Source organism: Lotus japonicus, chromosome 2 (assembly GCF_012489685.1).
Source record: "Lotus japonicus ecotype B-129 chromosome 2, LjGifu_v1.2".
Classification (NCBI taxonomy): Eukaryota; Viridiplantae; Streptophyta; class Magnoliopsida; order Fabales; family Fabaceae; genus Lotus; species Lotus japonicus.
Genome location: NC_080042.1, coordinates 81,985,607 through 82,001,363, shown reverse-complemented (window position 1 = coordinate 82,001,363; position 15,757 = coordinate 81,985,607). Strand labels below are relative to the sequence as shown.

At 36.3% G+C, this 15,757-nt stretch overlaps 1 protein-coding gene and 1 pseudogene across 2 annotated transcripts; both read left to right on the top strand.

Annotated features, from left to right (window-relative positions):
- Window positions 1-752: 752 nt before the first annotated feature.
- Window positions 753-6,559, top strand: LOC130740237 (probable methyltransferase PMT21). Of its 2 annotated transcripts, none has more exons than XM_057592765.1 (8): window positions 753-941; window positions 2,181-2,479; window positions 2,711-2,859; window positions 3,038-3,233; window positions 3,739-3,949; window positions 4,489-5,161; window positions 5,260-5,337; window positions 5,952-6,559. In XM_057592765.1, the coding sequence occupies exons 2-8, from the start codon at window positions 2,207-2,209 to the stop codon at window positions 6,172-6,174; spliced, it is 1,803 nt and encodes a 600-aa protein (XP_057448748.1). In that variant the 5' UTR covers window positions 753-941; window positions 2,181-2,206; the 3' UTR covers window positions 6,175-6,559. The 2 variants fall into 2 exon arrangements, with proteins under 2 accessions (XP_057448748.1, XP_057448749.1); XM_057592766.1 differs by lacking the exon at window positions 753-941 and adding an exon at window positions 1,659-1,813.
- A 934-nt stretch (window positions 6,560-7,493) lies between these two features.
- Window positions 7,494-13,507, top strand: LOC130740236 (putative disease resistance RPP13-like protein 1; annotated as a pseudogene).
- Window positions 13,508-15,757: the final 2,250 nt, after the last annotated feature.

The window sequence follows — 15,757 nt, the reverse complement described above, 5'->3', positions numbered from 1 at the left end:
TGGTGAGCCTTGGCCAAAATCGTAATATATCTATATTAATTCCAAAATTTAATATGAGAGATTATGTATTATGAGTTTTTTTTTGTTACAAGAGGAAAAGTAACAAAACTAAAAAAAAGCTAGCTAAAAGAAAATTGTTTTATGAGTATGATTACCGGTATAAAACTTATTTACATTGAAATCTAATAATTGTTTGGAAGTAAATTTTAAATTAATCAAAATAAAGAAAATCATGTAAATATTTATGAGCAATTGGACTAATGAAATATAAAACGATTTGGTATCAGTATAAAAGGGGTTCACATAAGGGCATATCAAAATTTATCTCTTATTATGAGTACACAATCTTCAAACTCTTATTTCAGAAAATAATTTATATACACTGATTCTCTGTAAACGACTTTTACACTTTCAAATAACCAAATATGAAGTGTGGGACGAACAATTTTTTATTTAATTATTAATAAAAATATGAAACGATGTTCTTGCAGAGGTCAAAAGGGAAAAAGTCAGAAATATTTGGCAAATTGGCAATTACAATCAATTAAGTTCATAATACTACTAGTATTTCTTTTTTTTGTTGAAGAAAAAGAGGTTTCCAATTTTCCATAGATGGTAACTTTTAATTTTCTTACATATTTAATGATCTGATTTAAGAGAGAGAGAGAGAAAGACGAAATAGGAAGGAACAGGGGACAAAAACAGGGGACAGCGAGGCACATGGCGAGCAAATAGTTGTATAAATGGTGGAGCTAAGTCTAGTTTAGCCTCACACACAAATCTGACTTATTTCCCCTTCAACCTTGGCCTTTCACTCCTTCTTCTCTCACTCACATTCCATACCTGTGTGATTCAGAAGCACCCTTTTCATCTCTTCAGATTCCTTCAACCAGAGGCAGGGTCATAGAGAAACAGAGAAGAATCATAGAACAAGAACAAGGGTACATACTAGCAATTTCATCCATTTTCTGTCTTTCTTTTGTTATCTTATCTATATTCTTCTGTACTTGCTCTATCTTCTATGTTCTTCTTCTTTGAAAATCAAGATCTCATTGGATTTGAACACCATCCCCTGTGTCCTCTGTTTTTTTCTCTGTTTTTATCATGTTTTTGGTGAGTGAGTCTTGTGTGCTTTTTCTCAAAGATGTTTGTTTTTTCGCATTTTACAATGAAACTAGAGATGGGGTTCCAAGAAATTTGGAAAAGATCTTTCCTTTATTTAAAAAATGAGTTATTGTGTTGTGTGTGTTCCTTCTTTGTGCTCTGAATCAACAGCACCTGGATTGGATAAAAGGAAAGCTGTGTTTCTTTTCTGTGTTCAATGGTGTGTGTCTTTGCTCTTTTTGGTTGTTGCCATTGGTGGTGGTGGTTCAGAACAACATAACATGGTGGATCAGGAAGAATCACTGACAAGTTCATGATGATAAGAACTTTTCTTACATGTCAAGAAATGTTGACATTGACATTACTAATTTACTACTACGTGATACACTTTCCCTTTTTTCGTATATTGGAACATAACAAGGCATGATGTGAGATCCAGCGTTTTCTTTTGCCTTTTTTTGAGTCAGTGAGGGTTGGAATTGGGCCCCAATACCATGTGAACATCATAAAGGTAATGTGACTTGGAGTGGGGAATAGCTTGTGTCGGTAGGAGAATCAGATTTCATATAATCTTACTTTTTTTTATCCTATGTCGTTTTAATGGTCGGTTTAGTATTGACCAGCTGAAATCAATCATCAATCTCATTTTTCTCTTTCCCAATTTTGGATCTGTCATTGGAGTTTGTGTCATGTCTGTCATTTTGTTCAGGTTGGGGGATTTTGCTGGTTCTTGTAGCAATTATTCAACCTTGTTTGTTTTCTTTTATTCTTGGTTGTGATCTGAATTGTTGTGGCCTTATACTTATTTAATTAGAGTGTGGATTTGTGCCAAAGAGGGTTTGGTAATTTAGATCTAGTGTATGTTTGGAAATCCTTCCGCAATTGATTCTAGAGCCAGAATCAATTCTGTTAAGAAGCTTTTGTGAGTAGTAGCTTCTGAGTTTCAAAATTGATTCTAAGGAAATAGAAGTTGATTCAAATATGTTACTAGTGGTTTTCCCTTTGGTGAGTGAGGCTATGATTCTGGATGTTGCTTCTTTGTTTGGACTGAAGTTTAGTATTTTGTGTTTCTGCAGATAGTGAGTGGAGTGTTTCTTGGACCATGAAGCATCATAAAGATAAAGATGGAAAACCGTACAACAATCCGGATAAGAACCGGTCTCTGACTTTGGTATTCACTGTGATTGCTCTGTGTGGATTATCTTTCTATCTTGGTGGAGTCTTCTATGCTGGAAAGGATGGTGTTGTCGTCAACACCATTCAGAAAACCTTTGACACTTCTAGGCAGCCCTCAGGTTCTCTGCAAATCAGAACCATCAGTTTCCCAGAATGCAGCACTGATGATCAAGACTACACCCCTTGCACAGATCCAAAGGTATTATTAACTAATACTAGTCCATTTATAGCAGTTTGGATCAGTTTTTCTTTCCTCAAAATCAATTATGACAACAAAAGCTAGCTACTTAATGATGTTGATTTTGGCTTCAAATTAGTTTTGGATTCAGAATCAATTGTGTAAGAGTTTCCAAACATGCACTAATAATGTTGTAGTCTTTGTAGAAGAGAATTTCATTGTTGAAGATTGAGCATATGCTTGATTTTACAGAGATGGAGAAAGTATGGCACCTATAGGCTTACTTTGTTGGAACGCCATTGCCCTCCAATTTCTGAGAGGAAAGTATGCTTAGTTCCTCCTCCATCTGGATACAAGCCTCCAATCAGATGGCCAAAGAGTAGAGATGAGTGTTGGTACAGGTATAATATACAAAACCCGATTGGATGCGGACCAGAGAGTCATTATTGGATCTTATCCACTAGATAAGTTTCAATAAGTGTTATTTGGTCCGCATCTAAACAAGATCTTAGTTGAGTTGATTTTAAGTTGCCTGCTCTTGATATTTATGTTGACAAGTTTTCCCGTTACCAATGTCAGGAATGTTCCATATGACTGGATCAACACGCAGAAATCTAATCAGCATTGGTTGAGAAAGGAAGGGGAGAAATTTCTCTTTCCTGGTGGGGGTACTATGTTCCCCAATGGTGTTGGTGAGTATGTTGATTTAATGCAAGATCTGATCCCAGAAATGAAAGATGGAACTGTTCGAACCGCAATTGATACTGGTTGTGGGGTGAGTTTTACTTATATCTTCTCAACACTCCTTGTACATTTATTACTAGTTCTACCTCCTATACTTGCCTTTTTCTGACTTCCATGTGAATATGCTTTTAGTACTACCTAATTTCAGTTATAAATTTCAATCATGTGATAGACAAATGGAGTTAAATCAAGGACAGAACTTACATACATTAATGTTAGGGGTCTGTGACTCTCAGATCTTAATCAAGTTCCGAATTAAAGAGGTTAATGTACACTTAAAATCAACCTATTTAAACCAAAGCAGTCCTACCAGGATCCAATGCTCACAAACTCCCAATTTCAGTGAATTTAGGATTCCCTAACTGCAAGGAATCCGAATTCCATTGTCGTACGTACTATTTGTCCTGTTGTCTAATGAAAAGCTCGGTCACCCATTTTATTAATATTTGAATATTGATTTTATGAATGTGATAGCTTCCTCTTTTCTAAGTTTTGTGATTAAATCAATTAATCTACATAACTCTGATTTGTTTTAGGTTGCTAGCTGGGGAGGTGACTTGTTGGATCGTGGGATTCTCACAATTTCTCTTGCCCCAAGAGATAACCATGAAGCTCAGGTTCAATTTGCTTTGGAACGTGGTATCCCAGCAGTTCTTGGTGTCATCTCCACACAGAGACTTCCTTTCCCATCAAATTCATTTGACATGGCTCATTGCTCCAGATGCCTTATCCCTTGGACAGAATTTGGTAATTCTTCAAAGGATTTTAATTTTTTGCAATTAAACTGAACTAATTCTTGTGTATGCAATGTTGTCATTAATTTTACCAGCATGAGGCTTCTTAAACTTGGTGTTCCATACCTCTGTTGTAGATGACAGTTAATTCTTTCTAATCAGTCTTAACAAGTTATAGTGTGTTTGGTTGCTCATTTGGGAGCCTTAAAATCAATTCTCATATACCAGAATCACTTTTAGGTTGTTATTGGCATCTCCTTTTTTCAGATCTTACCATTCAAAATTTTCATTACTTTTCTTTTAATTAATGTTAAACCAGCAATGTTGATGAGTTATTTTTCCCTGGCCTGATAAGTGATCATGGATAAGAGTATTAAATATGCTCTTGATCAGATGGATAAGAGTAACTAATATTCCACTTCAGATGATTTGTTAACTATCATTCTAGTTTTGCTGCCAAGATAACTTTTTGTTAACTGCTTTCTGATTACTCCTCCTTCTTAGAGCTAAGAAGTTTCCCTCTAAATGTTTATTGTTCATATATGGTTTCAGGTGGAATTTATCTACTTGAAATACACCGTATTCTTCGTCCTGGTGGATTCTGGGTTTTGTCTGGTCCACCGGTGAACTATGAGCGTAGATGGCGTGGATGGAACACAACCATTGGAGAGCAAAGATCAGATTATAACAAGCTGCAAGATTTGCTGACTTCAATGTGCTTCAAACTGTACAACAAAAAGGATGACATTGCTGTGTGGCAAAAGGCTAAAGACAACAACTGCTATGATAAGCTTTCTTTAGAAAGCTACCCTCCAAAATGTGATGACAGCCTTGAACCAGATTCAGGATGGTACACTCCGCTCCGCCCTTGTTTCGTAGTTCCGAATCCAAAGTACAAGAAATCAGCTCTCACATACATGCGTAAGTGGCCTGAAAGACTGCATTCCTCTCCGGAACGGATCACAGGGGTTCAGGGTTCGAGTTCTAGCACTTTCAGCCATGATGACAGCAAGTGGAAGAAGCGGATTCCGCACTACAAGAAGTTGCTGCCTGACCTTGGTACAAGCAAGATAAGGAATGTGATGGACATGAACACAGCTTATGGAGGTTTTGCTGCAGCCTTGATCAATGATCCCTTGTGGGTCATGAATGTGGTCTCATCTTATGGTCCCAATACTCTCCCTGTCGTTTTTGATAGAGGCCTTATTGGAACCTTCCATGACTGGTAATTTTGAATTTGAACCTTAAGGTGTTGTTTGTTTATGAATGTATTTGTCTTATATCATATGATATAGTGTTGATTTGAATTTTGTTACTTGTCAGGTGTGAAGCTTTTTCAACATATCCTAGGACTTATGACCTCCTTCATCTTGATGGACTCTTCAGTGCAGAAAGCCACAGGTGACTTTTTTGACAACTGGTTTACTCTCATCACTCATGAATATGGTTAACAATTTGGTATTTATAGTGTCATGAAACTACTATCCCAAAAGTTTAAGTAGTTGAGTAAATGACACATGAATGATTTTATTTTGTATTTCTAACTTGCCCTCTCACGCACGAGCCTATTGCATATTGGGTTTGAAGCATGAGCAATACGTTGACCCTACCTACCATGTGCTGAACCATTATTAGAATAATGGGGTGAAAACGCCGGATCACTTGGTCATAGATGCTCTAATACCATGTTATGAACTGAGTTTGGATCCTTTCCTGCAACTTTCCCCCTAGCCTCCCTCCAGCAAAATTTTATCCATTGATCTTAATATTTGAAGGCTAAGATTAATTGAAAATGAGATATTAATGAAGTGATTTGTTGTGCACTTCACTTTTTACACTGGCTGCACCTGCATCCGTGGGTGAGGATCCCGACTCGAACCAACCATCACAAAAACTTAACCTGTTGGTAAAAGACACAAATAGTTTTATATTATACTTCTAATTTTTTGTCACATAAACTTTGATCTTTGAATATATATCCCAGGATTGCTCTGACAATTGTTGTTATTTGGCAGATGTGAAATGAAGTATGTGATGCTGGAAATGGACAGAATTTTAAGGCCTGGTGGACATGCTATCATTCGAGAGTCCACTTATTTTGTGGACGCCATTGCAGCCATGGCCAAGGGTATGCGATGGATGTGTCATAAAGATGAAACTGAGTATGCTGCTGAGAAAGAGAAGATGTTGGTATGCCAGAAAAAGCTATGGCAGGCATCCAACTCAGGTTCAAGATGACAAACTCAGGAACCTGTGCAGTGAGAGAGGGGGGATGGCTATGTTCGTAATTCCACAAGTAGAAAAGCAGAGGGAACGAATTCAGAGCCACTCTCCGCAAAAAGATTGATTCATTCCATAATACACACACGTCAAGAATCAAGTTACAAGTTTTTATCTAGTGAAGAATTGGTAACTCAATAATCTGATTTTGTTAAGTTATATAGAAAATTTTCATTTAGATACTTATTCTTTATATGGCACCAAATGTATCCGGTACCCCTCTTGTTTGTCTAGTTTTTGTTGTGTAATATCCAAGTAAATTCATGTGGAGAATTGAACATTTGAGATCCCACAAAAAGCATATGATATGCAGTTTTTATACATGAATTGGAATTCCTTACAAGAGCTTAGTGCAGCGTTTTGTATTAATTTTCAGTACTTTTACATTACTCTTTTATTCTATATGATCATTTCTAATTCAATTTTGCATTATGCAGATTATGTTTTGTAAGTTGTGTGTCTTTGACAAGTATAAGATATGTGATGGCTCAATGTTTGCCCCTTTAGCATAGTACAATTCAAGGACTTGGATTTTCATGTCCCCTATATCACTAGCTAATCAATTTAAGTCGAGATTAAAAAAAAAAGATAGGCTGGCAAACACATTTTGAAAAAAATTGTCTGATAAAAACAAAAACACAAACCTTAACCAGAGTTCCTTTTTCTGCAGTAAGTAAAATACGTTTAAGGGTATATCTTTGGTTTTCAGTTGAAAAAACACAATCAGTTCTGATATTTGGCTTTCCAATTTCCATGACAGTTTTGCATATGAACAACGTTGTTGCATATTGAGAAAAAGCTCATTCACGTCCAATTTAATGGATAAACAAACACACATAAGAAAACAAAAAGCAAACCACAATGATAAGAACTAAAAATTAACGTTAGATCAAAACTAAGAACGTTCAGGAAGGAAAAGTAGATAAATTGCACTGCTTACTTTATGAAAAGCATGGGATTGAAAAACTAAGATGATTATGGAAAAGAAATAGGTCTTAAATTAGAGTATGGAAAGAAAAAATTTCAATAAAAACATCCCTTCTTTTTATAAGAATTAAATGAGAGGTGAAACTTGACACTTTTTATTAAACCAATTTAAATTTTATGGTACATTAATCATTTTTTTACAACAATACTATAATTTAATTGAGTTTTCTCTATCTTTCATGAATTTTTTTTTGGAATTTTGGAAACTTGATATAAATTTGGATCCTACTAATTTTTTTTTGAAAGCAAAAGATATATTAATAATAGATAGAATGTTATCCAATGTGCCTCATCTTGAAGGGACAAAATGACCAGCTGGTATCCACCGAACTTGTCCAATGTGAAATCAGTAAGCTCACTGTTCAGTGTCCGATTAAAAAAACAAACTGCAAGTGATTCCTTTCCTTTTGTTAAGTGTTAACTCTTCTCTGTATTGTAATCTCGTCACTTTGCTCTTGCATTGCAATCATGGCAGCCACGTTGGTCGGTGGAGCTTTCCTGGGTGCTTTCCTTAATGTTGTGTTCGACAAGCTTGCTTCAACTGAGGTTGTCAACTTCATCCGAGGGAAGAAGCTTGGCCCTTTACTTGAAAGGTTGAAGACAACTCTCAAAGTGGTTGGAGCTGTGCTTAATGATGCTAAGCAGAGACAGATCAAAGACTCTGATGTTAAAGACTGGCTCAGTGAACTCAAACATGTTGTCTACATGGCTGATGACTTGTTGAATGAAATTTCTACCAAAGCTGCTACTGCAACTCCAAAGGAGGTAACTACTAACTTCATCTCTCGCTTTTTCAATGCACAAGATGGGGATATGGCTTGTAGGTTGAAGGAAATAGTTGATAAACTAGAGCATATATTAAAACTAAAAGAGAGTCTTGATCTCAGAGAGATTGCAATGGAGAGTTCATCATGTAGAATTCCATCAACATCTGTGCAAGATGAATGTGTGTATGGAAGGGATGGAGACAAGAAAACTATAATCAAGTTATTGTTAGATGATAATAATGAAAAAGTATCTGTTATCCCTATTGTGGGAATGGGTGGAGTCGGAAAGACAACTCTAGCCCAAATGTTGTACAATGATGACAATTTGAATCAAAATTTTAATTTTGATTCCAAAGCATGGGTTTGTGTTTCTGAAGCATTTGATATCGTGAGGGTTACGAAAACTTTAACAGAGGCACTTACTCAACAAGCTTGTCAAATCAATGATTTTAATTCACTTCAGGAGAAGTTGGTGGAAAAGCTAAAGGGGAAAAAATTCTTCATTATATTGGATGATGTTTGGATTGAAGATTATGACAGTTGGAACCTTCTTAAAAAACCTTTTCAATATGGGATGAGGGGAAGTAAAATTCTTGTAACAACCCGTAGTGATCTTGGGGAAGAAACTATGATTGGTAGCAAAACTCGCCATTTGTCATTCATCAATTACAGTAGTCCTAGCTCAGAAAATGTTGGAGTGCTCAGCTGTTCTAAATTCCTAAGAACGTTTTTGAGTACCAAAAATGGATGTTCTCCTCCTAGGAATGATGAGGAGATACCATGTACTGATCTGTTGAATCTTGAGTACTTGAGAGTTTTATCATTTCGTTGCTTTCTAAATTTCACTGCATTGTATGATTCTATTGGTGGATTGATCCATTTGCGTTATTTGGATCTATCCAAGACAGGAATAGAGTCATTGCCAGAGGCATTGTGTAATTTGTACAATCTGCAAACATTGAAGCTGGAATTTTGTTGTAGGCTGACTATGCTACCTGGTGGTATGCAAAAACTTGTGAACTTGCACTATCTTGGTATTGATGAAACTCCTAAAATACAGGAGATGCCTAAAGGAATGGGCAAATTAAAGCAGTTGCAGCATTTACCTTACTTCATTGTGGGCAAGCATGAAGAAATCAAGATCAAGGAACTGGGTGGGCTTTCAAATCTTCACGGATGGTTTTCAATTATGAAACTGGAGAATGTTGAGAATGGTAGTGAAGCGTTGGAGGCAAGAATGATGGGTAAGAAGCACATTCAGAAATTAGAACTAATTTGGTCTTTGTCTTCCGATGAGGGTTGTATGGATTCCCAAACAGAAATGGATATACTTTGCAAGTTGGAGCCTCACCAAGACCTTGAGTCCCTATTGATAGAAGGCTACAGGGGTACCAGTTATCCGGATTGGGTTGGAAAGAATTGCTTCCACAATATGACTAGCATAACGCTATCTGGTTGCAAGAATTGTTTTATGCTCCCTTCACTTGGACGTCTCCCATCTCTCAAGCACCTGAGTATTTCTATTTTCAACATGTTAGAGACGGTTGATGCCAGTTTTTTCAACAATAATGATGGCGGCTCTTTGTTGACAGTACCCTTTCCCTCACTTATTACTCTTGGATTTCATTACATGCCTTGTTGGAAGGTGTGGAGTTGTTCTGAGCAACCACGTGCTTTCCCTCTACTCAAGCATCTCACCTTAAAAAGTTGTCCAGAATTGAAGGGAGATTTGCCAAGTCACCTCCCTGCTCTAGAAGAACTTAAGATAGATGATTGTAAGCAACTTACTTGTTCTCTCCCAAAGGCACCCGCCATGCAGAAAATAAAAATAAAAAAAGCCAATAAATTAGACTTGCAAGAGTTCCCTCTCCTAGAATCCTTGGAATTATTTCATTGCTCGTCTATGATGTCATTTCGGGGGATTGCTTACCTGCATCACTGAAGACTCTGGAAATAGAGGGATGTAGAGAACTAGAATTCCCTAAGCAGCAGCAACAGACACACGAGTTACTAGAGTCACTGTCAATAGAGAGCAGCTGTGATTTTCTCACGTCTCTAGCACTGGATACTTTTCCAAATCTCAAATATTTATACATCTCAGACTGTGCAAATCTGGAATCTCTCTTGGTGTCACAATCACCTCTTCAAAATCTGACTTCTTTTCAGATCAAAGGATGCCCCAATTTAGTATCATTGGCAAGAGAAGGATTGGCTGCTCCCAGCTTGACTAAGTTCGACGTTTCTGATTGCAGCAAGTTAGAGTCATTGCCTCGTCAGATGAATACTCTTCTCCCAAACTTGAATCCTCTTCAGATATGTAACTGCCCAAGAATTGAGTCGTTTCCTGAACAAGGTATGCCTCCTAGCTTGACAGAAATTTATATCAGTAACTGCGAGAAACTACTGAGAGGCCTAGCATGGCCATCCATGGACATGCTTACCAGTATCACGATCGGTGAGTGTGATGGGATCAAGTCCTTCCCAAAAGAGGGTTTGCTGCCTCCCTCCCTTCAGAGACTATATCTAATTGGATTGTCTAGTCTGGAGACATTGGATTGCAAGGGGCTTCTCCACCTCACCTCCCTCCAACAATTAACAATATATTTTTGTCCAAAGCTGGAGAACATGGCTGGAGAAAGGCTGCCTGCCTCTCTAACTGAACTTGACATCTATCAATGCCCTTTGCTGGGAGAACAGTGCTGCATGAAGCACCCTCAAATTTGGCCCAAAATTACCCACATCCAACGCATTAAGGCTAATACGAAAGTAATTTCATGACCCAGGCCGTGATTATCAGCAGGTAATTCTTCTGCTCTTACCAACTTTTCTTCATGATCTCATCTACAAAGGAAAGCTATTTTTTAGCACACTTTTCTTTATTTACCCTATGTTGAAAGAAAAATTATTCATAAAGGTTAGCCAACCACATTTTTCATTTCACATCTTTTTCTTACTACAGTTTAACTTTGTCATTGCATTCAACGGAGTCCATGATTTGTTGGCCTGTTTTGGGTATATTTTAATTTTAAAAAACTAACTGTGCAGAATGCAGATTGTTAACTAGTGGTCTTCATCTTGAAGATTGTTATGTGAGCAGATGGTCACACTCACACCATTGAACTGGGCAGCCAGAACATAGATTTTTTGTTTAACATCATCAGGTACAACAACTATCCTTGTCTGAGTATCTAGTTAATATAAACTCACACACACTGTTATATTATTTTCATTCTGTTTTAACTAATTGTACAGCTGTATTTTTATTATGTTTTCTGTGCATATGAATTACTGAATACAATCATATTTTTTATGGAAACTGGTGGTTTAGTATATATGTTACTGAATCTCCAGGAAATGAGCATATTTTCAAAGGAAATAAATACACCCATGAATCAAATTTGGGTGAAGAAGATTGCTAACCAATTTCAAAGTTGGAAGAAAAATAAAATACAGGTTAGGTTTTCATTGTGCAACATCACTAAATCACTAAATACATCAATATAAAGCAAATTCTTCGAAAAACAAGCATTATTAATCTGTTGCATTTTGCATTTTGAATGGAAAACCAGCGACGTTGACTTAAGAGTATAAAATATGCCCTTGATCCTTTAACTAAGATTCCACTTTAGCTGATTTGCTAATTTTCATTCTAGTTTTTCTACCAAGATGAATATTTGTTAACTTAGAGCTAAGAAGTTCTGTATGAATTTTCATTCATTAACTGATGGGGATATTCATATATGCTTTTAGGTGGAATTTATCTACTTGAAATACACCGTATTCTTGTCCTGGTGGATTTTGGGTTTTGTCTGGTCCACCAGTCAACTTTGAGCGTAGGTGGCGTGGATGGAACAAAATCATAAAAGAGCAAAGGTCAGATTATGACAAGCTGCAAGATTTGCTGAGTTCAATGTGCTTCAAACTGTACAACAAAAAGATGACATTGCTGTGTGGAAAAAGGCTAAAGAAAGCTGCCCTCCAAAATGTGATGACTGTCTTGAACCAGATTCAGGATGGTTCACTCCACTCCGCCCTTGTTTCACGATTCCAAATCCATTGTACAAGAAATTAGCTCTCACGAATCACCGCGGTTCAGGGTTCGAGCTCTAGCACTTTCAGCCATGATGACAGTAAGTGGAAGAAGCGGATTCCGCCCTACAAGATGTTGCTGCCTGATCTTGGTACGAGCATGATAAGAAATGTGATGGACATGAACAAAGATTATAAAGGTTTTGCTGCAGCCTTCATTAATGACCACTTGTGGGTCATGAATGTGGTCTCATTGTATGGTCTCAATACTCTCCGTGGTTTATGATTGAGGCCTTATTCAAACCTTCCATGACTGGTAATATGAACCATATCTTATTTGTCCTATATCATATGGTAATTTTGAATATTGATTTGAATTTTGTTACTTGGTAGGTGTGAAGCTTTTTCAACATATCCTTGGACTTATGACCTGCTTCATGTTGATGGACTCTTCACTGCAGAAAGCCACAGGTGACTATGTCAATCACTCAATTGGTTTAAGTCATGAATATGCTTACTAATTTGGTATTTGTTTGGGTAAATAGCTTAATTTAAGTGGTTATGACAATAAGCACTTATCATGTAGTTAGGTGTACCCTGTACCTGCTTACTGATAAGCTAATATGAGCTATAGATAGGCCATAAACTGTTTTTGTAAGCTTATTCAAACAGTTGCATAAGCACTTATGTTATAACATAAGCTCAAATAAGTTCTTCCAAACGCAGTGTCATGAACCAACTACTCTAAAAACTTAAACGGTTAGGTAAAAGACAGTTTTATATTATATTTCTGACATACCTCCACAAGCAAGAGACCATTTGACTCGAAATGTGGACACTACATAGACCTACTTACCATGTGCTGAACTTCAACTTTCTATTAGATAATTAGAATAATGGGGGAAAAAGCTTACAATGTTAGTTAAAGAACACATCAATGATTTTGTATTATATTTGTAACAATTTTGTGACATAAACTTTTATCTTTGAATATATTTTTCCCAGATTGTCCGTACAGATGTTGGTATGCCAGAAAAAGCTATGGCAGGCATCTAACTCAGGTTCAAGATGACAAACTCTGGAACCTGTGCAATGGAGAGAGGGGTGGCTAGAGTCGTAATTCCAGAAGTAGAAAAGCAAAGGGAAACAAATTCAGAGCCACTCAGCAAAAAGATTGATTCATTCCATAATATACAAGTGAAGAATCTGTCAAGTTGCAAATTTTTATCAAGTGAAGAATTGGTAACTCAATAATCTGATTTTGTCAAGTTACACAGAATTTTTTTCATTTAGATACCATTCTTTATATGGCACCAAATGTATCAGGTACCTCTCTTTTTTGTCTAGTTTTTTGTTGTTGTGTAATATCCAAGTGAATTCATGTGGAGAATTGGAAAGTTGAAATCCCACAGAAAGCATATGGTATGCAGTTTATACATGATATGGAATTCCTCACATGAGAATATTGCAGCGTTTGGTATTAATTAATTTTCAGTACTTTCACGTTACTCTTCTCTATATGATCATTTGTAATTCAATTTTGCATTATGCAGATTGTGTATTATGTTTGTGTCTTCGACATGTATAGATATGTGATGGCTCAATTTTTGTCCCTTTAGCATAGTGAAAATTCAAGGACTTCGATTTTCAAGCCATATCCCTTCTCCAGTATAACTATTTCCTGTGATTTTACTAGTTAGAGTTAGAGTAGTCAATATGCCTGTGTTTTTATTATGCTCTCCAAAATGGGCACATGGGTTTTCTATCACTGTCTTTTTACACTATTCAATTCTCAGCATGTCAATCTTAACATTCAATTCAATTATGTACAGCATCAGCAATTGCTTATAAGAAGAGCAAAAGCACAATTAAGAGAAGGACTAGGAAGCAGAAAGTAACAGAGGTAGAAGCGGATGGCACAAAAATAACACCCAATCCAAGGCAAAATTAATGATACAGTGAGTCAAGCCAAAAGAATCCTTCAGAAAAGTAGCTATTTTAATAATTTGCTTAAAATGACTTATCAATAAGAGCGCACCCTAGGTCTTTGTATCTATATATATATGTAGGGCTGAGCAGGTTTATTCGACCCGACCCAAACCCGACTTAACCGAGCCCAAAACAGCATGAACGGGCGGGTCGGGTCGGATACATTGTAACGGGTCAACCTGTCAAGGTTCCAGTTGGGTATAAACGGTCGGGTTCGGGTTGATTTTTTAAAACCCGTCGAAACCCAACCCGACCCGTATTATTGGAGAAAAGCATGTGCAGTGGCAGAGTAGTTCACGTCTCACTCCATCCACACTTTATATACTCTATAAAAAAAGGAAAACCCTAACACTCCTCACTTTCTCAGTTCCTCTCTCTTGTGCGGCGCATCTCACTCAAAGACACAAAGAGAAAACCTACAATTTCTCCTTCCTCCTTCTTGATTTTTCCTTCTTGTTCCTTCTCTTCCACCAAGCTGTAGCGCCCTTTCACTCATTTTTGGTCCATATTTTCTCGTTCCTCTCTTGAAGTTTTAGAAGTCTGCAAAGTTTTCTTTCACTATGCATGTGAAAGCTCATACCTTTCTCCCTTTTCCCCCAAAAGATCCCTCATTTTTAAGCAACAACAAGAAAGTTTGGTTTTCTTACTACTATATTTGCTATCTTGTTTTAAAGATTGTTTCTTTTCATTGTGAGCACTGAGCACCTCTTTCTGACTTTGCTTCTCTAAAGCTTTTAACTTTCTTTGATTTGGTTTTGGTTTTGATTTGATCAGAGTGGAGATGATAGCAGATCTGATTCTTCTTTGATTTATGTAAAAAAAAGAGATTTTATTTTTATGTGTCTGTTGTTTGAAGTGTTCAAGTGTTGTTTTTGATTGCTTTTAGTCTATCATCTTTGTTGCTTATTGTTATGTAAATATCATTTGCACATTTTTCTTTGCTGATCTATTAATGTTCATTTTCCAGAGCTAACTCAACAATGAAGCCAATGACCACATTCAGCATACAGGTTCGTATTTTTTTTCCTTCAAACATGTAAAGGTTGGATTTTTATTAGTTGATTGTGCATGATAATGTGTAAGACCATGATTTTTTTATGTAAACAACTAAAGGTTGAATCTTTCATTGAAATTTCTTCCATTCTTTGTAAAGGTGTAATCTTTCATTGAATTTTTTTGACATTGTTGTTCCATATTTAAATATGTGGAAGTAATAGATCTGTTGACCTCTGTATGTTCTTGACTGATCTGAACTAAACTGACTTGATCTATAAGCTGAATCTATTTGTAAATTTGTTCTTAGATGGAAGTTTCTTTTTGTGCTGTGTATTTGTCTATTCGTTGTTCAAGCTTGAATTGATCTTACATTATTTTAACTCACTAATATTCTGTTTTTTTTTTTTTCATTTTCAGTGTAGAAAAGAAAGAGGAGATCGAAAATCTTGCCAAACAAGTTTGAAAGGAGCTTGAAGCCAGAAACTTAATGGGATGATGATGTTATGCTTGTTTCAACTTGTAAAATGATTATTAATTTGTATTTGATTGGGATTATTATTTTATGTGATTTTTGTAAGTTCAAAATTGTTGTGCAGTCAAATGAAGTAATTTTATTCGGCATTTTTGGATAAATGTACCATTAGTTTTTTAGTAACTGATTCAGATTTCAAAAATAATAAAGCCAAAATAGTCCTAAACTATAAATTGGATCACGGGCTGTCAAAAGTTGCAGCCCACTATACTTTTTATCCTTAAAAAAAGTTTTTTTTTTG

Excerpts from the sequence above, each read along its gene's own strand:
- LOC130740237 (XM_057592765.1), top strand. The coding sequence starts at position 2,207 with ATGAAGCATCATAAAGATAAAGATGGAAAACCGTACAACAATCCGGAT. Across the intron at positions 2,480-2,710 it reads CCCCTTGCACAGATCCAAAG|AGATGGAGAAAGTATGGCAC; the intron begins GTATTATTAACT and ends TTGATTTTACAG. Across the intron at positions 2,860-3,037 it reads AGAGATGAGTGTTGGTACAG|GAATGTTCCATATGACTGGA; the intron begins GTATAATATACA and ends TACCAATGTCAG.